Here is a 21,640-nt window from a genome sequence, read left to right as displayed (position 1 = left end):
GATACTGAGCTCGTTTTCGAAAGTGTAGCTTTCTTGAGGTTTGCTTCCAGTGGCCTGTTTTACATAGATTTGATGGGAGGAAAAGGGAAATAAAAATAAATGAATGATATGTTTTCTTAGATGTTTCTTGGAGAGAACCGAGTAATTTATAGAAATTGTATATTTTATATGTCGTCGCAAATAATTAATCTCTGAACTTTATTTGGCTGTTCTTTTATATAATCAGTGTTTATATTCTTTTTCCTTATATATGTCAAAGTCAAAAAGAGAATAAATCTTAATGAAGCAAGGGTAGTACGTTCAGTGAAGCAAGTGTTTGAAGCAGGGTTGAATGTGTTGGACCATTGCAACAGCTTGGCAGCAAGAAACTATGCAAGTCCTTATTATTCACCAAAAGTACAGATGGGTACCAAACTAGGATATTTCCCATGATTTTTCATGTATCTCAAGATTGTGCATATTTTTTGATTGGCTATATATATGTGTGACCGATTATAATCACTCGGTAAAGTTTACAAAAAAGGGGGAAAAATACTAAAAAAAATCATAAACCTATTGCATCGATGCTAATTCAGTCTTAAACTTTTCAATTGGGCAAATTTAGTCCTAAATCTTTTTATATTTGTGTCAATTGAGTCTATCTAGCCAATTTATGCCATAAATCGCTGACGTGGAAGCTAGTTGTTTTACACGACACGGCTGGTGCTGGTGTGAAAGTTTTTAGCAATTTTTTCTTTTTTTAATTCTTTTTCCTTTTTGTTTTTTTGTTTTTTTCCTCTGTGGTCAGTAAGGGTCACTAGAGCTCACCGGTCACTGGGTGAGGGCCGTGAAGCCCTTGCCAACCGTTGGTGAGGGTCCCGGCCCTTGCTTGGCCTCGCCTAGATCCGAGGGCGGGCGTGGCCGCCTCATTCAGATTTGGGCGAAATAGTAAAATGGGATTTGTTTAACTTGATGCATAATATCTCATGACATTATTAAATTGTAGACTGTCTTTTTAGTCTGTGATGACCTAACTTATTCAAAGTATGGACTTTTGACTGGAATGGGGACCCCATTAAAAAAGTTTTAGGACTCCAAACGTTGACTGGAATTTATGTTTGCCAGCTTTGACCGACAAAACGTCTCCTGGTCATGCATGCGGGTCAGCGTCCACAGTTCATCCATAAAACATGATGGCCTAAATGAAAAAGATTGCAAACAAGAAAAAGAGAAGAGAAAGAAGATGATGGTTGATAAAAAACAAGAAAGAGGAGAGAGAAACATGCAGGAACTGTTGAGCTAAGCATCATCAGGCAGAGCATAGCAATAGAGGCAAATCTCTTAATCCTATTGCTTAGTTTGCACAACATTTACCTTTCCCAAGGGGAGGGTGTTCATGAGTTTGTCTGATGCTTTCATTACAAAACAACAAAAAGGGTTTTGTCTGATGGGATGCTTGCTCCTTAGTGCTCACCCCACGGTTCTGTTCCTTTTTGTTTCTGAATTGTTCACGTCTTTTTGTTTTCTCTCTGTCTGCGTGTGCCTCTTTTCACTATGAAATAGACATCTTTTATTTTTCGGGTGTCAGTATATTAAAAGCATGGATATGCTCTTTGGGTAGTTCCAGCGCTGTTTTCTTGACCCAAAATTGTCCTGTTGAAGCTCTGCTTGTCTTCCTTCTTCGTCCACACCACAAGAAGGTAAGTTCTCTCTCTAATGTGAAGCAAATTTTATTTTGTCAGCTTCATTCAGCACGAAGGTTTTCTGTGACAAGGTCCAAAAAGAAATCTGGGTGTCAAATATTCCCTTTCCTTTTTTATTTTTTGAATCAATTGAAGTTCATTTAAGAACATCTTATGGTCCTTTCTTTTCGTGGTTCTTGTTTGTATCCTCCGAGCTTGTGTTGATGGCTCTGTGTGCTGAGTGGCTTTCTTGTTTCTTCAGCTGGAAATGGGGGAACACTTGGGCCAGCTCAAGGTGACGGTGGTGCAAGGGAAAAGATTGGTGATCCGGGATTTCAAGAGCAGTGACCCGTATGTTGTTGTCAAATTAGGCAGTCAGGTAAGTTGTGCTTTCTTGGTGACTGCTCGGCTGTTCATGTGGAGTTTCCTTTTTCGGTGTTCTTACAGTGCAGAAAAAGAGATGGAAGGGTGACCATCATATGGCTTTTGTTGTGTTTATTTCGGTAATTCGTGTCATTGCTCAAATAGCTTAATTTATTTTTCTATACAGTAAGAATTGGATTTTGTGGAGACAGATTAAAACTTGCCAACAAGTTAATCGTGTTTGTGTCGTGTCAAAGTCGAGTTTCTCTCGATAACTTCTCTCGTAGTGGCTTTATGTTCAAGCCATGTTCACTGTTCAGGTATTTTGCCAGAAATTGCCACTCCTACTAGTAGACGAATTTTACCTTTTATTTCGTGTGCATATATCCGCACACACTTGTGTCTTTAGGGTGGGAGGCTGGGTTGAGGTCTGTTCTTGAGATGATGAAAATTGGGGCCTCTATTGCTATTTGAGTTTGAACTTATGTAGGATAGATAGTGTTTCTCACTTGATATCAAGTTTATCACTCATCAAGCACGCACACATTTTGTTTAAGCTCTACTGTATGTTGGTCGAAGCAGCTTATGCAGATGCTAGATACAATTTGTATGAGTCCAAGGATGTAGATATGCTTATTGATAGCAGAGCAGATGCTTTATTCAATGGATATACGCAATTAGCCAAAATCTAGGAGCAAAAAACTATCAAATTGATCTTGAACGATTTGTATGTGATTTCATAGCCTCCCCATCCCCGTTTCAACAGGATCATTGGAGGATTGAGATATAACTCTGAAAGTGCAATGCTAGGGACAGATGCCGTGACGTGAATGTCCTATATAGCCCGTTGATTGGTGTGGTTTCCACATCGAAACTATGTCAATCAGTGTGCAAATTGTACGGTCAGTTTATCTGTGACCATCCTCCAAAGTGGTCCTAAAATGGGATTATTCATCTCCTTTCTCGCTTGCCTTCTAATCTTTCCTATGTCCACACTCATCGAGACAGCTCTCGAATCTACATAGTTTATGTTACTTTGTTGAGTCTTTATATTAACATCATCGAAGTAACTTGCACTAGGTGGCAAAGACTAAGGTCATAAACAGTTGCCTCAATCCTGTTTGGAACGAAGAGCTATGTTTCTCACTCACGGAACCTGTTGGTGTTTTAAATTTGGTAAGCTTCTGATTTTCACCCCTTATAGTTTGTCTCATTTTGCTGATGAAGTGTTATACCATCTGCTATTCATCTGACTATGCCGCAACCCGTGTGGGGCCTTTAGTAGCGAATATTCCTTTTTCCTAGTTTATGAATGGCAAAACGGATACTTCCAATAGATCAAGTAAAAAAATTTGTGATGGCTACGTAGGGAAAACTTCCATAAATTATTTTTCCACCTTTCATTTACCTATTATTCTTGTTTCAACATTTCCCCTTTCTTTTGATCTTCAGTAGACTAGAAAGCAGAACAATAATCCTCTTTAAATGTAAGGAAACTAAATGATGCTATCAGCACTTACCTTTGTATCTCTCGGTTGAGTGAAATCCCTCAGAGTTCTTCCTTGCATTATAGATATGAACTTTATCTGCAGTCGGTCAATCTTTTCAGTTAGATTTGAGATCAACAAGTGTGCTGGAAAGCAATCTGTTTCCATTGTCATCAAGTTTTCAGGTGCTGCTATGCCGACAGCAGGATTTAATAATCTCAAAATAACATATGGTGCTTTCTGCAGGAAGTGTTTGACAAAGACCGTTTCAAGTCCGATGACAGAATGGGACATGCCCACTTCAGCCTCCAACCGTTAGTCTCCGCTGCTAGATTGAGGAAGGTCCTAAAGGTTTCTTCTGGTGAGACAATGCTAAGAAAGGTGGTACCCGACAGCGAGAACTGCCTTGTTGGAGAAAGCTCTATTGCTTGCATCGATGGCGAGGTCGTACAAGAAGTTTGGTTGAGGCTTTGTGGGGTCGAGTCAGGGGAAATTCAACTGAAGATGAAACTGATAGAAACTCCGGTTGCGGGCAAGAGATAAGGCCTAGACTCTTAACTACCTATGGAAGATGTGAAATTCAGTTCCCATGTGTGTAAATCCTGTAGGAATCTCTCTAGTTTATAAGCTTGCTTTTAGCTCATATTCGTTTGATCGAGTGGAGGAGTTGCCCTCAACTTTATAGTGAAGAAACACAGAGCCAACATCTATCTAGTCCATGCGGCCCTGTGGCTTCCACAACTTGTCAAGACAAATCTCAGACAGTCGTACCTCGAAATTTCGACCAAAAGACTCTATAATGAGGGAAGACAACCATGGTTTCGCGGTTCTTGCTCATTCCACCTTTGAGAAAGTGGTTGTGAGCTCACTGTCCGGATGATTGGATCTTTTCCATCCATGGAGTTTGAATACTTAAATATTAAATCTCGCTTGCAATAGTTTAAATTTTTTAGAGTTATCCCGAGTATGAAAATGATCGTGAGAAAGTACAAGTGATATGAGTGGAGATTCAACTTTCTCTTACTCCAAAAATGATCCTGAGGACATTTCTCCTGACCAAAGGATCTTTTCTAGCTGCTATCCCTTCAATGTTTTCGGGGCACAAGATTCGGGAAAAGTCTGGGAACTTAACGATGATGACTGCGCGAAGGCTTTGGAACATATTCTTTCTCAATACCACGATGAAGCTCATATATCAAGTATGAGAGACGGTGAGAATCTCGTTAATCCATTCATGCGCGTTACCAATGAAATGATGGATGAGAATCTCGTTAATCCATTCATGCGCGTTACCAATGAAATGATGAGGCATTTGATTACTTTAAGATAGTTACTCCCGCCATTTACTCACGCCCGCCTGGTTGAACTTCTTCAATTTGACATTTGACTTGCATAAGTTCTGACATGGCAGAGGAAATGTTTACTTAACGCAAGAACCTTTCTTCCATTTGTGCCGATCTGCTTTCCAACGCACTAACGCCACCAATCTACTGGAGCATAAGGCAAACCTTCGCCGCGAGAGGTGATTCTTCAGGAATAGTATTTTATATCATATTTATAAAGATGTAGATAGATGAGCATATCACTGTGTGTGGTTCAGCTTGAGTGCTCATAGGATCTAAGTAGCACCGACACGACACGACACGACTCGCCGACACGTCATTTTTCAAAAAATGAGAATTCTGACACGTTGGGACATATTGTATATTAAATATATATTTTTATATATACATGATAAATTATCATTTTTATGATTATTGCAATCAAATTAATTTGATTCTAATCCACAAATAAATAAATAAATAATAAAAAAAGAGTGGCTGACGAGTGTCGGTGTTCGACACGTCCGACATGTGTCCGACACGACACGGAGGCCCCCCGGAGAGTGTCCGTGCTTCCTAGCATAGGATATCTGTTCCTATTCCGAGTCAACGGCAAACAAGAGATTTAATGTTTCGGCTAGACTATGCTGGTGATAAATCTTTTCGAGTTAAACTCCTAAATGGAAGAAAAAGTTCGAAATTACAAGGTCCTCAAATAAAATTTCTATATTCTATATTTAAAATTTTCATTCTTTCCCGCGCAATTAGTTTTCTTCAAATCTTCTTTGTCAAAATCATGCTAACAAAATCAAATGTCCTTATGTTATATAGTGATATCTCGCAGAACAGTTGCTATCCAGGTAATAACCATCAATGAGTATAGGTTATCTAGTTTGTTGCTTTTCCAAAACCATACATTCATATGACATTGAGAGACTGCCAATAATGGGAGCAATAAATCCTCATTATCTCCAACTTAATATCGTGTACTAGGACATGATCTGGTTATTCATGATGTTACAGTAGCTTCGAGCAAGCATAATGAAATGGTAGATCACACCCAGGCTAGGGCAAAAGCCAGTAGAGCAAATATGGCGGACTTATACGTCACCGAGGCGGGCATTCTCCCCTCGTCTATTCGGAAGAAAAGCCCGTTGTATAAAGGCAGGTTTATATAGACCAGCGAACCGCACCAGCCAATCTGCATGGCGAGCTGGTCTAGAGCCTGGCCGTGCATCACAAACCTTATTGTCGTGCTGATTAAGCACGATGCGTTGATCAGGGCGATGGTCGTTAGAATCGTGAACATGGGTGAGGGTGTGCCGAACTCCATGAGCTCTTGCTTGTACCTCTTCGAGATGTCGTCGGCCGCCACTTTCTCCGTGATGATGAAGGCAGTCTTGGCGACACCGAGCAGCCCCAGGATGGTGTCCAAGAAGCCAAAAAAATGGGAAGTTGTTCTCCGGTACAACCCCATTCTTTGGTCATTCCACCATCCTCGTAGCGTGCTTCTGCACGTCCACATGAATTCTCCAGCGCTGTATGCCATAGTCGCAATGACGACATACATGAAGGGTAAACCCCAAAGACTCGACACCTGATGCAGCAATTAATGGTCAAGCAACTTTACAAGTTATCAATTTTTGAAATAACATGTTTGAGTGATCACATACTATATGATTACCTCACATTTTGTTGGAGATATTACGATGCACAAAATTGTTTCTCAACTAAATTACCTTGGGGAATAAGGAGATGCCTCGGACGAGACAGAGGGATGGGACGGTCACATAGTACAGACTCGGCAAGGAATTCGCAGCCCACAGCAAGTAGTTGCAGTAGCACAATTGAAGCTTCAGAGGGATCTTGCGGTGTCCATACACAAAAGGACAGTGCCTCGAAAGGGTGATCTGGAAATCGCCCCCGGACCATCGCTTATGTTGGACTAGGGACTGCAACAATGTTGTGGGAGCGACTCCCAGGAAGCCCTTCCTTTCCGGTTTGAAATAGACCGATCTCCAACCTCGGCATTGAATTGATAAACCGGTAAGCACGTCTTCCACCGCGCATCCATACTTCAAACCCATCTACAAACTGACAATATAGTTAAAATTTCTTCAATGCCTATACTGGCAAACCGGCAACCATTTTGATGGAATTAAATGAGAGGGAGAGAGAGAGAGAGAGAGAGAGAGAGAGAGAGAGAGAGAGAGAGAGAGAGAGAGAGAGAGAGAGAGAGAGAGAGAGAGACCTCCTTTCCCCAATCAGTGTTCTCTTCATATGCACAATCAGCCAGGGTAATGCATGTTTCCTCTAAAACACCGGCGCTGACTCGTTTCTGGTCGTGGCAGTCCATCTTCGAGGATTCCGTCTTGCCTTCTGGCGTATACTTTCTCCCGGACAGTGCCTCTCTGCGGTGAAAGCACCCGGTGCCAATGTACATAGGCCCGCCATTGCCGTCTAGTCCATGAAACTCCACCTAACAGTCACAAAAATGTAGCAAAAACTCAGTCCATTTGCATATCATTCTTTAGAGTCTAAATTCATAGTTCTTGAGAGGCTTACGTGATTGATTAGCCCCAAGGAACTGCTGTATAAGTCATTCTCTGTGAGGTTATCGAAATTCTGTGGATACTGTATGTAAGCAATGTCATGACCATTCTCCTCATCCAGGAAGAAGCAAAGGGCGTCTCTCACCGAGTCCGAGTTGTTTGAGTACACGTCACAGTCCACGTTAAGGATGATGGGCGCGTTGCTGATCTTCGACGAGACCCTAATCTATTAATCCGGAAGAAAAGGAGGGAAAAATTAGATATGATCTTGAACATCAGTAAATCTCGTCCCATGTATTTCATTTCTCCTAATGATCAGAACATGTTGATTTTTAGTTAAACATATGTATGAATCTGACAAAAATAGCAGCTACGAAATGATTAATGTTGGATCATGCCAATCTATTTGCCAATTCAGAGCAGATATCGTGAAGAATTTGGACCTCTCTAATGCCGATTTCCTAGAACAAAAGAACTTTTGTAACACGTCAAAATTACTCCTATTGGATGATGAAATTACCTAATTCCTACCCTCCTATCATAAAAGTTGCAAATAGCCTATCTTTGAGATATATTTGATGGAAAAGTTGCAAATTTTCAAAATGGTAGTCAGTCAAAAAGCAATTAGGGGTGATACATATACTCCTCCTATATGTGTTTGATAGTAATATTACCATTGCATTCATCGCTCCTGCTTTAAAATTGTGGTGGTATTGTGGTCTCTTTTCTCTTGCTAGGTACACTAGAGTTGGAAGAGGTTGTCCTTCGTCGTCCACAGCCGTAGGGTCTGTCCCATCAATTAGTATCTGAAAAATCGTGCGAAAATATTTCGGATAAATGTGAAAGGTCTAGAATCATCTACATTGGTAGAAATTATTGAGAGCACTGCAGTTTTATCTGTGTATAGTACTTGAAGAATCGTTTGATGATCTCTTCTGCTGGAGACGGAGTGCCATTCGAGAAATCCTTTGTGCTGCTTCCGAATGTCGTCTGGAACACTTCCCAGCTCCGCCATTGCTTCGATCCGTTGCCTCATGTCTTCGTATAAGTTCTACCACGAATCAAAGAGCACGAAGCCTTATGAGATGCAATTTCTTCAAACTGAAGAGGCACTGAATTTGTTATATGCCGGATCTTTCATGCAAGTCTAGAAGTTATATGAATTGCAGTGTGTTCAAATTGGCAGATGGTAAGTAAAACATTGTCGACTTGCATCGAATCTATGTATATCTGCAGACAACTCATGTGATTACTTCTGCCTCTAGCTTTTAATCTGTATTCTCGCCAGGGTCTTATAATGTCAGTATTCAATAACTATTCGTAGCAGCTACAGCCATCCGGAACCCTTGTTTGGTCGGAATGTGTGCTTCACATCTGTGACATATTGTGCCTACGATTCACGGTCGACTTACGAAAGAGATGTTTGCTAGCTCTGAGCAGGCAAGTCTCGACTTATCGAATGGCTATCTTCGTTCTCACTGGAATCGAAACTGTGTTTTACTAGAAATAGATAGGTTATCCTTCCATGCATCATGATGTGATTTAAGCCTTTGTCATCTTGTAGCTGTCGCTAAACCCTAGTCGATTCCATGCACGTCAGTTTCTTGTACAGTCATCGTTTGCCAATCAAGATGCATCAACCAGCTCAGTGGTTCTTGTTTTTCCAATTCTTTAGGGAAGATGCGATATCTGTCAAAAGAATGAAGAAACTCATTTGGCGGAGAAGACTAAAGTGACAAACATGGTTTTTTCTCTATCGAAACGCCGACGGCTATTATTGTCGATTTCTTTTATTTTATTTTTGTTGCATTTTAATCCGATGGTCATCGTCGCTAATCATGCTATAAGGAGTAAGAATACTTAAATTCAGGAGGCGAGCAAAACAAACACCCTAATTCAAGAATGAGAAATTAATATGAAATCTCAATAATTAGTTCTTGACTTTCGTGCGCATTATGATCTCCCTTGGTTCCTCAGTTAGCTATAAGCTAATAGCAAATGCCAAAACCATCAGATAACTCAATCATAAACTAAATTATTGAGGTTTAACAAGGACGTCCCCTCATAAGTTTATCAATTTCGAATAGACATAAAACTTGGAATGTTAGTGATCGACATGGGTGGACAAGACAGACCAAAAAAAAAAAAAAAGACATGGGTGGACAAGTATGTGCGACTAATCCCTTATTCAATAAAGCTGATTACAACCGTCGCCTAGAATATCTATAGCTGAGTAAAGATATAAGAGAAAACCAAAATTGTTTGGACTCTTCTTTTACTTCGATGTCATATTTCCATCTGACTTGGTATCTGATAAATGGGGTAGCTCTCTCTCTCACATTGACCTTTGGGTCTGTCATATTTACCTGCAAGTCTTCTCTCTTGTAGATAGTTATTACTTAGACACGTGATTGTACTGGTCGGCTTCGGGCTGGAGGTTCACGATTTCCAGAGCGTGCTTCGGCAGCTCGTGGTGGAGTACTCTCTGATTGCCTCGTATTCCTGAGGGAGTGATAGGGATTCTTCAGAACTCTCTCTCTCTCTCTCTCTCTCTCTCTCCGCGCCTGTGTATGCTTTGCATTTAACTAGATATTACAGACCCAAGATTGATGAGAGAGAAAGAGATATGATGATGATGATGATGGTGATGAGGAGGAGGAGGAGGAGGCAGAGGAGGAGTTAGAAGGGTGAATCTTCTTTTTGTGGTGTATGTTTACTAGGTTTAAGGGTTAAGTGCAGATGTTGGAGAGGTCAAGTTTTTCTTTGTTGCGTTTGAGAGAATCGTCTAGAGAGGCTTACCTTCACTGACAGCCACTCCTGGCGCTTGAGAGAATCGTCTAGAGATTTGACGGCGCTTTCGAAATAGGCCTCCGGCGACCTTGGTTCGACATTAAACTTCCTGCAGAAGGGAAGCCATTTCTTGGAGAACTGAGAAGCTTCGAGCAATGCGTAGAAAGTAAGGTCGGAACAGCCGTCGTCGGAGAGATAGACGCTCATCTTCTCCGGCGGATAATTGTACGCCATGACCGATAAGGCAGTGTTGATCACCATGGTCGGTGGCTCAATCACGGGATCTGCCGTGCAAACAAATATGTCAATCCCCGGCAAAACCTTCTCGTATCTGAAACATCAAGAAAACAATATTACAAAGTGATCGGTATCGTTGAGCCCAACGACTTTCCTGGAAACACTATTTACGCGAGTGTTTAGCGAAATATTAGAGAAAAGACCAGGAAAATGCACCTCCGAGAAAGCCTGTCCTTGAAGGTGCGGCGATGCACGGGGTTCCATCTCACGACCACCGTGATGAACCAGTAAAAAGCGAACCAGAGCTCGGACAAGAAAGCTCCAAGCCAAGCCCACTTCGCAGCCGTGTTTGGCTCCGGCAAGCGATGAACTCGGTAGCAGAAGATGAAGACGATGCCGACGAAGACGGACAGTGCGTACGATCTGAAGATGAAGAGGTTCTTGGCTGACTTCGTTTCAAACAAAGGAGCATGACTCTTCTCTACCATCTTTTGTCTTTGTTTCTCCGATTCCAAATCTTCTTTCTACAGTATCAATGTCAAAATGTGTGGCGAGGAACTATGCTGTATATATAGTAGGATAAATTCAAAGTGCGATTGAGTCCTAAAACTTTCAAAAGATGTAATTAAGTTTTAAAACTTGTCACAAAATTACAATTTATTCATAAAACTTTTAAAAAGTGCAATCAAATTCTAAAACTTTCTCTACCATCTTTTGCCTTTGTTTTTCTTTTTCAAATCTTCTTTCTATAGTATTCATAATTTTCTTATGCGCAAATTCGCCGGTCCTCAACTCTCGCTAAATAATATACAATCAACCCCTAATATTCATATAATGACATTTAGAAATCATATATAGGTTTTATATATTGAAATCATTTTTTTCATTTTCAAATTCTCGGGGGAGACAAAAAAAAAATTAGGAAAAGTGAAAGCAATAAGTAAGTTTCTTATTTGCTAAGCATGGAAATCAAAATCACTACAAACATATTTCATGCCCTCAAAACGAAAATCCTAAAAAATCATTTTCAACCATGGTATAGAAAATGGATAATTGTATTGGAAGTGCTAAAACTTTCAAAAAAGTGCAGGTGCAATTAATTTCTAAAACTTTTAACAAGCATAATGAAATCCTAAATTTTTTTAAATTGATCAAATCAAATCTTTTCGATGAATGCACTTTTTAAAATGTTTAGTACTTAATTGCACCAATTTGACAAGCTGTATGTTTTGATTGCGCTTTTGAAAGTTTAAGAATTTAATTATACTTTCGTGACAAATAAAGACTTAGAAAAAGAAAGAAAGAAAAAAAGAAAAAAAAAACAAAGCCATGGCAAATGGCGGCAGTGAAGCAAATTGCCATTCGGAGGAGATTCACTGTTGATTCCCCGGCCTAAAGGGGAGCTTTCGGCGACGAGACATGAACAGCTTGAGGCTGAAACTGAAGGCTAACGCCGACCCAGAAGCGTCAACCTCGAAGCCTCTCGAGTTTGATCCCAGCGAAAGCGTGAAGAAAGGAGAAAGCTTCGATCTTGGGCATGGGAGCGAGGTCTTTCACGTGCCCCGCTTCTTCCCGGCGGACCAGTCGTGGGCATGGTTCGATTACATCAACAAGCACGTCCCTTGGTCCAGACCCACTCTCCGCATCTTCGGTCGCCGTCTCGTCCAGGTCACTCCTCTGTCTCCGGGTGTGTGTGTGTGTGTGGTGGGGGTAGCTTTCGATGATGTGGTCGGAAAAGCATGAATGTAGTAGTATCGTAATGCTTGAATTGCGGGACTTTGCAATGACCCAATACAGACTCCTAAGTGAAGAACTTTTTGTGGTCATTTTGGGGCTGCTGGTCATGATTTGCTAGATTGTCTCAACCGCAAGTGGCCACAGCTTTGATGGGTTTCGCACGTTCTTTGTCGCTGCAGTGATTGTCTTGACACTCTCACACGACCATTGTTCCATGTTCGTGTCTTCTTGTTGTTCTGAATATATGGGTTCCTCTGTTTGCAGCCCAGAGATTCTTGTTATATTGCGGCGGAAGGGTTGCCGGCAATTAGTTATAACGGGCACACGCCTCGTGCTTATTCTTGGGGCGATTTTCCTCCACTCAAGGACATCTTGGATGCAGTAAGAATGATCTCAGCTCGTGACATTGCTTAGCCAAGGGGTTCTTCTCTCAAGGCTTTTCCAGTATCTTCACATTTCTTGACATGATCGATGTTATTACGTTTTATCGTTTTCTTTTGAAGGTCCATAAAGCTCTTCCTGGAAGTAGATTTAATAGCTTGGTACTAAACCGATACGATGGTAACAATGACTATGTGTCTTGGCATTCTGATGACGAGATGCTTTATGGACCGACCCCAGAAATTGCCTCAGTTACCTTTGGATGTGAGCGTGAATTTTTGCTAAGGAAAAAACCCAGTAAAATGTCTCGAGGTATAAATGAAGCACATCTTTGGTTTATGGAAGTAGTCATGCTCAAACTACACTGACTTTTTTCATTTTGTGTGAAATGCTTGATATTCATTTTAAAATTGTACTTATTGTTGATTTGGAAGTTGACTGGTTTCTTTTTCTTTCTCTCTTCTGTTTTTCTTTAAAAAAAAAATATCCTTTTCGGGTTTAAGCATCTGATGATGAGCCTAAGAGCAAGCGACTAAGGAAGAGCCATGACCCTGATCAGCACTCTTTCGTGCTAAAACATGGATCGCTGCTTGTAATGAGAGGCTACACTCAGCGGGATTGGCTTCACTCGGTTCCAAAGCGAGTGAAACCGATGTCTATTCGAATCAATCTCACCTTCAGATGTGTCCTGCCGTAGCTCTGCCACCAAGCACATAATCATTTTTCTCTGCTCCTGTTAGTTATGTTGGGTTTGCAGTCAACAAGTTTTGAGAGAGCAACTGTCTATGGCAACTGCTTCTATATGTGCAAAGTGCGAAGGAAGTCGAACCAGAGCACCATGTGTTTATAGGTTTCAACCTACAGGTGTTAAATTGACTTAGGTTGCTCTGTTTTCATTTTGGCTAATATTAAGAACTTGAAGTTGTGATTTTTTTTTCACAGCTATATTTAGTCTGTCAATACCTCTGTTAAACCATCTCCTTGTAGTATATGGCTTCTGGTACTTCCGCGACTGGTCTATTTATTCTAGAAAAAGTATCTGGCGAACTAAGTGATGTTTGGTGATTTCTCTAGATAAGAAGAATGAGGTCTCAACATTTATTGAACTGTACAATGATAACATTGAGATCGGCAATAATAGGAATGATAAAGACTACACAAAATAGGACACAGCAACAGCAGCAGTAGGTTTTTCTCATCAGGTCCTGATGGCATCCTACTTTGTATGATGTCTAGAGCATGGTTCAAATAGTGATGAAGTTACACCAACTTCTAGCCAATACAGTGGAATGGTAGATTATACACAGGCTAAAGAACAAGCTACTAGAGCAAAGACTGCGGATTTATATGTCACCAAGGTAGGCATTCTTGCCTTGTCTTTTCGAAAGAACATCCCTTCATACAGAGGCTGGTTGACACAGACTAGCAAACTGCACAAAATGATCTGCATAGCCAGCTGGTCTAGAGTCTCGCCATGCATTGCTAACTTGAGTAAAACTCCAATGAAGCTTAATGCATTGAGCCAAGCAAGGGTTGTAAGGATTGTGAACATAGGAGAGGGTGCACTAAACTCCATGAGCTCTTGCTCGTACCTCTTTGATACGTCGTCATCTGCCACCTTCGCAGTGATGACAAAGGCAGACTTGGTAATATCCAGCAGCCTCAGAATGTTGTTCAAGAAGCCAAAGAAATAGGAAGTTGTTCTCTTATAGACCCACATTCTTTGGTCATTCCACCAACCACGAAGAGTGCCTCCACACCATACGAATTCTCCGGCACTGTATGCACTAGTCGCCATAATGGTATAGATGAATGGGAAGCTCCACTGACTCGAAACCTGATGGTGCAAGAAACTATTAGCTCTAGCAAATGACATTTTGAATCAACGATTATGTGGATGCCTCTGCTCTATGGTTATATCATAGCCAAGTGTTTTATACTGTCAAGTAGCCAAATCAGGGATCAAATGGCTAGCACAAGTTATTAGTGCTTGATTTTGACACTTTTTTGGTGGTGTCAGTGTAATACTACTATAATAGAGGGGGTATAGCTGGAATTTTTCTTATGTATAATGAATTGATTGTTTTGAGATTTTAGCACCATGACCAACCTTACGTATATATTTGTATGTGTGGAAAGGAGGCATCAAAATTAGTTTTCTCCCAAAAAAAGTCATCTAATTAATTACCTTGGGGAACAAGGAGATGCCTCTGAGTAGACAGAGAGATGGAATAGTCACATAGTATAGAGAAGCCAAGCAATTTGCTGCCCATAGCAAGTAGACACAATACGAGAGTTGCAGCTTCAGGGGGATTTTGCCGTGTCCATACAACAGAGGACAGTACTGTGACAGGAAGATTTGGAGATCACCTTCAGTCCATCTCTTATGTTGAACTAGGGACTGCAACAATGTTGTGGGAGCAACTCCTAGAAATCCTTTCCGTTTGGGGTTGAAATAGATCGATCTCCAACCTCTGCATTGGATTGCAAAACCGGTAAGGACATCTTCCACCGGGCATCCATACTTTAGACCCATCTGCAATTCAGAGAAGACTTGTTTCTTGGATGATTTTGCATGTGTATGTTTGCATATTTCTGGTGCTTGAAAGAATGCCTGTATGGCCTATGTCAGTTCTGACGGCTGAATTTCCCAGTCCAGTCTTTGAATAATATGATATAAGCAGAGCTTTTGGTTGCATCAAAATCCGGAATGATATAAGAGACTTGATTGCTTTTGTTCTTTATTCTTTGCACTTAATCAAAATGACATAGAGAGTCTTACATGAGAGTTTTATCATCTAAGCTCAGTTTCCATTAACTTGTAAACTGCTTCTCGCTTGTTAGTTGTAGACCATAGAAAGCACTGCTCCCTTGTTATCCATAGAATATGGTGCTGAATGCTTAACGTTCTCTGCTTTCTTCCCCTATTTCCATTCTTTGACTAAGTTTCTCTACAGAAAATTTTGAAAAATCCTCGAAGGCTCGAAAATTTAGGCCAAACCTTGATATGGTTGACATGTTTTGACTAGTTTTTGAGCAAGATGAGGTCTTGTATTTCATTAGTCATAAGGATGACTCAAGCTTATGTGTGTGTGCTTGTGAGAATACGCTTTTATGATGTATATGTGCATGTTAGGACATTCAAATGTAGAGAGAGAGAGCGAGAGAGAGAGAGAGAGAGAGAGAGAGAGAGAGAGAGAGAGAGAGAGAGAGAGAGAGACCTCTTATGATGTATATGTGCATGTTAGGGCATTTATGATGTATATGTGCATGTTAGGACATTCAAATGTAGAGAGAGAGAGACCTCTTTTCCCCACTCAGTGTTCTCTTCATAACCACAGCTGGCTAGTGTTTTACATGTTTCTTCTAAGACACTTGCACTGTCTTGTATCCTCTGGTGGTGATCCCACCTCAAGGACTCGCTTTTACTACCCTGTCTATACTTTCTCCCGCACATTGTCTCTCTCCGATGAAAGCACCCAGTGCCGATGTATGGAGCGCCACCATTAGCGTCCATTCCATGGAGCTCCACCTGCATCATCATAGAATGTACTAATAGTCATTATGATATCTTCACTCACCCAATGTACTTGTCCTATTCCTTCAATTTAATTTGACCAATAGAGTCTATCGGTCTCCTTTTTATTAGCTTCATTTTAGTCCACGCATTAGAATTTGCTGAGTTGCCCAATGGGTATGTGCCGACTTGGACTTGTGATTTCAAGTTCACTTCATGAGTTCAAAGTCGTGGTTACCCATTTTAGTGCAGTTTAGCAAATATGGTGTCTCTGTCAAACCCCAAAAACAACTAGAAAAGGAGGATGACACGACCGTCCTTCCACACGAAAGACGCGGCATCAACAATAACCAACAACCTGTTATATATATATATATCAAACCACACATATATCAGATAAACCAATGGGTTAATTACAACATCAGAGTTTCTATAATCCACTAAAAGAACATGTACAACAATAACTCAGCCAACCCGACGAACTATCAATAACCTTACAAACAACTTCCAAAAAATCTACACCTCAAAAATCATAACCTCAGCTCTGATACCACAAGATGTCACACCCTGAAACCTACCAGGATGGGGGATGACACGATTATCCTTCCACCCGAATGACGCGGCCTCAAACCACTCGAAAGATGCAACCTCAAACCACCCAAAAGTCCTCAAGACATCCCTCTCTTTCCCAATCTTTTCAAGTTCTTTGGTCAGTAGCCATTAGAGTGAGAGCGATGTCGTGGGGACTTTTGAATGGTTTGAGGCTGCGTCCTTTGGGTGGTTTGAGGCTGCGTCATTCGGATGCAAGGATGGCCATATCATCCCCCATCCTGGTAGGTTTCGGGGTGTGACAGTATCCGTCTTCATATTTTAACGGAACTGTAGAATCATTAGAATAAGACATATAAGTGAGTGCATTAAGCTCATTTCACATAATAGAGACTGAATGGGTTATCGCAGTAAAGTTTAGGGACACTGTCGTGTCGACATCCTTTTGAATAGGCTTACCTTGTTTATTACGTTCAAGGAACTGCTGTATAAGTCATTGGTTGTGAGGTTATCAAAGTTCTGCGGGAACTGTACGAAACCAATCTCATCACCATTCTCTTCATCCATGAAGAAGCACAGCACGTCTCTCACCGAGTCCGCATTGTTCGAATACATGTCGCAGTCCACATTAAGGATGATGGGCGCATTGCTGATCCTCGATGAGACCCTAATCTATTTTCCCCAGAAAAATAACATAAAGATTAGCACCAAGATTGTATTTTAAGCCCTCAATCGATCCAAGGGCAAGATCCTCACGTACATAAATAAAGAAATCTGTACAAGTTGATGTTCTTCACTTTTCTTTATGATGAAAAACTGTGGGCTTTGAGTGAATCATGTTTATAGATACAGTATGTTGAGAATTACCAGAGCATTCATAGCTCCTGCTTTGAAATGGTGGTTGTATTGTGGTCTCTTTTCTCTGGCCAAGTACACCAGAGTCGGTAGAGGCTGTCCTTCATTGTCCACGGCCATGGGATCCCTCCCATCGATTACTATCTGAAGAACCAGGAGAAACATGTCATTGATGTTGCTGAAAGATTACGACGTTAATCTTTTATTGTAGATGTATGGTACTTGAAGAATTGTTTGATGATCTCTCTGGCTTGAGACAGTGTCCCATTCGAGAAATCCTTTGTGTTGCTTGCGAATGTCATCTGGAATCCGTCCCAACTCCGCTACCGTTTCGATTCGTTTCTTCATGTCCTCGTATGAGTTCTGTCATAAGCATAACCAAAGGGCAAAGTTCTTTTTAGTTTTGCTATGTATCATTTATTTCATACAATTAATGTAAGTAATACATTACCAAGTTGATATAATCACTTTAGTTACATTAATTTGAAATTTCGGTCCCTATAGTTCGATCCTACATCATTGCCAATTATCTCTTTCCTATGTCCAATATTTGGAATTCTACTTTTGTCCCTGTGCTTTTCATTTGTTTAATCAAGTCTTTCTACTTCCACTATTTTCTAACCGAGCCCGTCAAAGGTCAAACACTAATTTTTGTCAAATCCAGTTGTGACGTGGCCATAGGACAATATCATGCTTTGATGCAAACAAAAATTTTCTATTGTGGCCGTCTATATTGACTAATTTTTATTCACGTCATTCTCTAATGTTGTCTCAAGCTAAATTTTTCAACATAGGTCCGGATTGGCATCCACATATTTTATCCGCATGATACTTTGGCGTCGTCCTCCAACCATATTAGCTCAATTTAGTCAAATTTAGTGTCCGAAGGACTCGATAGAAATTTTATGAAAGTAGAAGGACTTAATTGGGAAAAACGTAAAAGTACTAAGACAAAAAGTACACTTTTTTTCTTGATTTAAGTGGTGATCTCTGGATGAACTGAAGTCTCGTTTTCTTTTTACTTCTCATCTAAATCCAAAACCATGATTTTTGACGCCCCAAAAGCAATGTTCTCTTCATGGAATCTTTGTATTTGAGTCTACGACACTATAATCCCATCCAAAAATATGCCTTTCAATGTTTCTTGTCGATATCATAAGGTTAAAAGCTCCTCTACAACCATTATTTTGTGGTGAAGTGTGGAATTTGTCAAAAGAACAAAACCTCATTTCACCTAGAAGATAATGGGACCATAAACATCGTTCTCAATGAAAACGTCGAAGAGAAACTCCTCAAGGACTGTTTCTCTCCCTTGATCTCTCGACAAATCTTGTAGAAGAATCGAACGATAGCGAAGAAAAGGGCTTTTTCCATAGCTACCATTCAACGTTTCGGGTAATTGAGAAGAAGAGACCTCCAAAAAGTCAAGGTAAACCGAGAAAAAATTACACCAGGCAGCGATTGAAAAGACAAGTCATGACATGATCTATGGACCACGTGAACTGATTCCACATTATCAGCTTTGTAGATAGATCTGATCAACATAAGTCTGTCGACCATCCAACATGTTTTCGAGAAGGTGGCCAAAGGAGACAAATGACACTTGAAAGGCTATGGATAGAAGAAGAGTGCAGGGCCATAGTGTTCAGTGTTTTATTGCACTATGCAAAAGAGAAAGAAGAATAGCTCCCCGCCAGTTAGCCCACTATATAAAAGAAATATATGAGGCGCATTGCGTTTATTTGATGTGTTAGCAATATATTTGATCGATGGTGGACTTAGTAGGACTAATTTTCAATCATTGATAAACTTGTTGTCTACCACGGACGAATCGACATACCCTAAAGTCTCACAATCGTCAAACTAATCTTTCAGGTGGAGATGTGATCAAAAATTATAAAGCTTGGCTTTGAAACTGAGGCATTCTTGCCTCAACCTGGTTTAGAATAAACTGCCACAAAATTAGATCTCGAATCTTTAAGTTTTACAGTTATATAAATGAGAGAGAGCTTTGTGTAGGTCACGAGTACATGTTGATACGAGCAATCATACTGATTCAATTTGAAAACCGAACCGAAACAATTTTATCCAACCGGTTTCAAGCCGATTCACACGAGAATCAGTTCGGTCCCAAGTGACAAAATTTGGGAACCAGCCTTTATTGGTTTGGTTCCTGGTTCTATACTAGGAACGTTTAGTTCTACTCGAGAACCGATTCAAAGCCTACCCCAAATCTCTCAAATATTTTCTGCTTTCTTTTCTAGTTCTCGGTCTTATGATTATTTTTTTTATGTGAAATTTTTACATTACAAGTACAAAATGAATATGCATGATTCACTTAAAAAAAATCGGTCAGTTCAGTTCCAGGCCAATTTCAAAGCCAGTATGTTCGGTTCGCGGTTCCAAAAACTAGAAATCGATTATGATGGTTCTAGGTACTTGGTGTGGAACCTACCCACCTTGCAACCTATCATAATGTGTATTAGGTTGGTATGTTTGGTGTTGCTGTTTTAGTTAATTAGGATAAGGCTTTTTGTGTAGTTTAAGTGTGCCCCTGTAGATATGGAGTGAATCGGTTATTAATCCTTATTTTAGCTAAAAAACATATAGACGAGAGTCATAAATATTTTACTGAAAAAATGGTACAACATGAGAGAGAGACAGAGAGACAGAGAGACAGAGAGATGTGCTTACTTTCATGGAGCACCACTCCTTGGACCAGATAGAATCATTGAGAGGCTCAACAGCCTTTCTAAAATAGGCCTCCGGCGATCTTGGTTCAACATTAAACTCCCGGCAAAAGGGAAGCCATTTCCTGGAGAATCGCGAAGCCTCAAGTAATGCATAGAAGGTAAGATCTGAACCGCCGTCGTCGGAGAGATAAATGCTCATCTTCTCCGGTGGATAATTGTATGCCATGATCGATAAGACGGTGCTGACCACCATGGTCGGTGGCTCTATCACAGGATCTGCCGTGCACACAAATACGTCTAATCCTGGAAAAACCTCGCCATACCTAAAAGAGTTCATGCAAACAACCTTACGAGAGCGATCAAATTCAAATCTCGTGCAATGACTTCAAACAGAAAGACTATTCCTTCTCCTTCCCCCATTTTTAAGGACATATAGTGTCTTGGATCAGTTTTTGCACGGTAAGTTTTGTTCTTGTGATGGTATTATGAGATCGAGGCCGAAACTCGGCCATACCGAAAATTTCAACGGTATTTTCGAAGAGTATATCCTAAGAAAACCTTGTCAAGGTATTGATGATTAGCCCATAGTATTTATAACAACGAGCTGGTCGAGACTTTTAAGGTTGAAAAGTACAAACTTCTTCCATCAAGTCAACAGACATATTAGTGAAGGAAGGAGGGAGAAAGAGTGAGAACACACCTCTGAGAAAGCCTGTCCTTGAAGGTATGGCGATACGAGGGGTTCCATCTTATGACGATGGTGAGAAACCAGTAAAAAGCGAACCAGAGCTCGGAGAAGAAAGCTCCAAGCCAAGCCAATTTCTCAGCTGTTTTGGACTCTGGCAAGTGAAGGATTCTGAAGTAGAAGATGAAGCAGATGCTGATGAAGATGGAGAGTGTGTATAATCTGAAGATGAAGCGGTTCTTGGCTGACTTTGTTTCAAAGAGAGGAAGATTACTCTTCTCTCCCATTCTTTGGTTCTTCTTTTTTCTTTTCCTCCTTTCTGTATGGCAAGTGTGTGCAGCAATTAGGCTATATTTATATAGAAGGCAGTGTCTAGTTTTTTTTTTTTTCATTTCTTTATACATGGACAATGAGATGTCTCGACCCACCCATCGGTGGCCGCGTTGGTTTGCGCTCAGTTCCTTTTACGAGAGGTCCTGGGTTCAAAACTCGCCCATCGTTGATTTAAGTGGGGGGTCGTGGCGGTGGGATGCTGCGCTAGCCCCCCTCGAGGACTAGTCGGGCATCACCGCTGGTTTGAGCCCTAGCTCGCCGGCCGTGCGGACACCTCGATTATCAAAAAAAAAAAAAAAGACAATGAGATGTCTCGAGATTTCTAGAGCACCTAACTATTTCATCTCCATTGAGGATGATACCGAAGTACTGGCCCTTCCATCTTAGACGCGCACCCGAGGTAATTACCCGAGCTTCAAAGGGTTGCCTAAGAAATGCGTAAATGTGATGATTTGAATTTAGGTTTTGAGATCCCACC

At 40.8% G+C, this 21,640-nt stretch overlaps 3 protein-coding genes, 1 long non-coding RNA gene and 1 pseudogene across 5 annotated transcripts; 3 read left to right on the top strand and 2 right to left on the bottom strand.

The window, feature by feature from the left end:
- The first annotated feature begins 1,219 nt into the window (after positions 1–1,219).
- On the top strand, positions 1,220–4,219 carry LOC115691464 (protein C2-DOMAIN ABA-RELATED 11-like). Of its 2 annotated transcripts, XM_056315705.1 has the most exons (4): positions 1,220–1,679; positions 1,924–2,040; positions 3,105–3,200; positions 3,758–4,219. In XM_056315705.1, exons 2-4 carry the CDS (start codon positions 1,930–1,932, stop codon positions 4,052–4,054), a joined length of 504 nt encoding a protein of 167 aa, XP_056171680.1. In that variant the 5' UTR covers positions 1,220–1,679; positions 1,924–1,929; the 3' UTR covers positions 4,055–4,219. The 2 variants fall into 2 exon arrangements, with proteins under 2 accessions (XP_056171680.1, XP_056171681.1); XM_056315706.1 differs by lacking the exons at positions 1,220–1,679; positions 1,924–2,040 and adding an exon at positions 2,063–2,344.
- Positions 4,220–5,772: 1,553 nt separating this feature from the next.
- On the bottom strand, positions 5,773–10,966 carry LOC115691477 (cellulose synthase-like protein E6). The gene is made up of 8 exons (XM_030618111.2): positions 10,629–10,966; positions 10,185–10,506; positions 8,296–8,436; positions 8,060–8,191; positions 7,399–7,611; positions 7,085–7,312; positions 6,573–6,920; positions 5,773–6,430 (listed from the first exon to the last, which is right to left on the bottom strand). Exons 1-8 carry the CDS (start codon positions 10,898–10,900, stop codon positions 5,888–5,890), a joined length of 2,199 nt encoding a protein of 732 aa, XP_030473971.2. The 5' UTR covers positions 10,901–10,966; the 3' UTR covers positions 5,773–5,887.
- Positions 10,967–11,755: 789 nt separating this feature from the next.
- LOC115668085 (DNA oxidative demethylase ALKBH2-like) lies at positions 11,756–13,467 on the top strand. The gene is made up of 4 exons (XM_030589592.2): positions 11,756–12,080; positions 12,414–12,530; positions 12,653–12,842; positions 13,034–13,467. Exons 1-4 carry the CDS (start codon positions 11,832–11,834, stop codon positions 13,225–13,227), a joined length of 750 nt encoding a protein of 249 aa, XP_030445452.2. The 5' UTR covers positions 11,756–11,831; the 3' UTR covers positions 13,228–13,467.
- Positions 13,468–13,605: 138 nt separating this feature from the next.
- On the bottom strand, positions 13,606–21,190 carry LOC115668084 (cellulose synthase-like protein E6; annotated as a pseudogene).
- LOC130139221 (uncharacterized) lies at positions 20,462–21,214 on the top strand. The gene is made up of 2 exons (XR_008817415.1): positions 20,462–20,672; positions 20,712–21,214. It is a non-coding gene; the product is annotated as an uncharacterized LOC130139221 (long non-coding RNA).
- The last annotated feature ends 426 nt before the right edge of the window (positions 21,215–21,640 follow it).

The sequence above is a fragment of the Syzygium oleosum genome, unplaced genomic scaffold (assembly GCF_021117445.2).
Source record: "Syzygium oleosum isolate NSW1041296 unplaced genomic scaffold, Sole_v2.1 Sole_v2.11, whole genome shotgun sequence".
In the NCBI taxonomy this organism is placed as follows: domain Eukaryota; kingdom Viridiplantae; phylum Streptophyta; class Magnoliopsida; order Myrtales; family Myrtaceae; genus Syzygium; species Syzygium oleosum.
The sequence above is the reverse complement of the archived record's forward strand: the minus strand, read 5'-3'. Positions and strand labels throughout refer to the sequence as shown.

Bases quoted from the DNA above. Each gene is read 5' to 3' on its own strand.
- LOC115691464 (XM_056315705.1), top strand. From the start codon at position 1,930: ATGGGGGAACACTTGGGCCAGCTCAAGGTGACGGTGGTGCAAGGGAAA. The intron at 2,041-3,104 runs GTAAGTTGTGCT...AACTTGCACTAG, and splicing joins TTGTCAAATTAGGCAGTCAG to GTGGCAAAGACTAAGGTCAT. The intron at 3,201-3,757 runs GTAAGCTTCTGA...TGCTTTCTGCAG, and splicing joins CTGTTGGTGTTTTAAATTTG to GAAGTGTTTGACAAAGACCG.
- LOC115668085 (XM_030589592.2), top strand. From the start codon at position 11,832: ATGAACAGCTTGAGGCTGAAACTGAAGGCTAACGCCGACCCAGAAGCG. The intron at 12,531-12,652 runs GTAAGAATGATC...TTTCTTTTGAAG, and splicing joins TCAAGGACATCTTGGATGCA to GTCCATAAAGCTCTTCCTGG. The intron at 12,843-13,033 runs GTATAAATGAAG...TTCGGGTTTAAG, and splicing joins ACCCAGTAAAATGTCTCGAG to CATCTGATGATGAGCCTAAG.
- LOC115691477 (XM_030618111.2), bottom strand. From the start codon at position 10,900: ATGGTAGAGAAGAGTCATGCTCCTTTGTTTGAAACGAAGTCAGCCAAG. The intron at 7,612-8,059 runs GTAATATTACTA...CCGGATTAATAG, and splicing joins CAGGAGCGATGAATGCAATG to ATTAGGGTCTCGTCGAAGAT. The intron at 7,313-7,398 runs GTAAGCCTCTCA...TGTGACTGTTAG, and splicing joins CCTTGGGGCTAATCAATCAC to GTGGAGTTTCATGGACTAGA.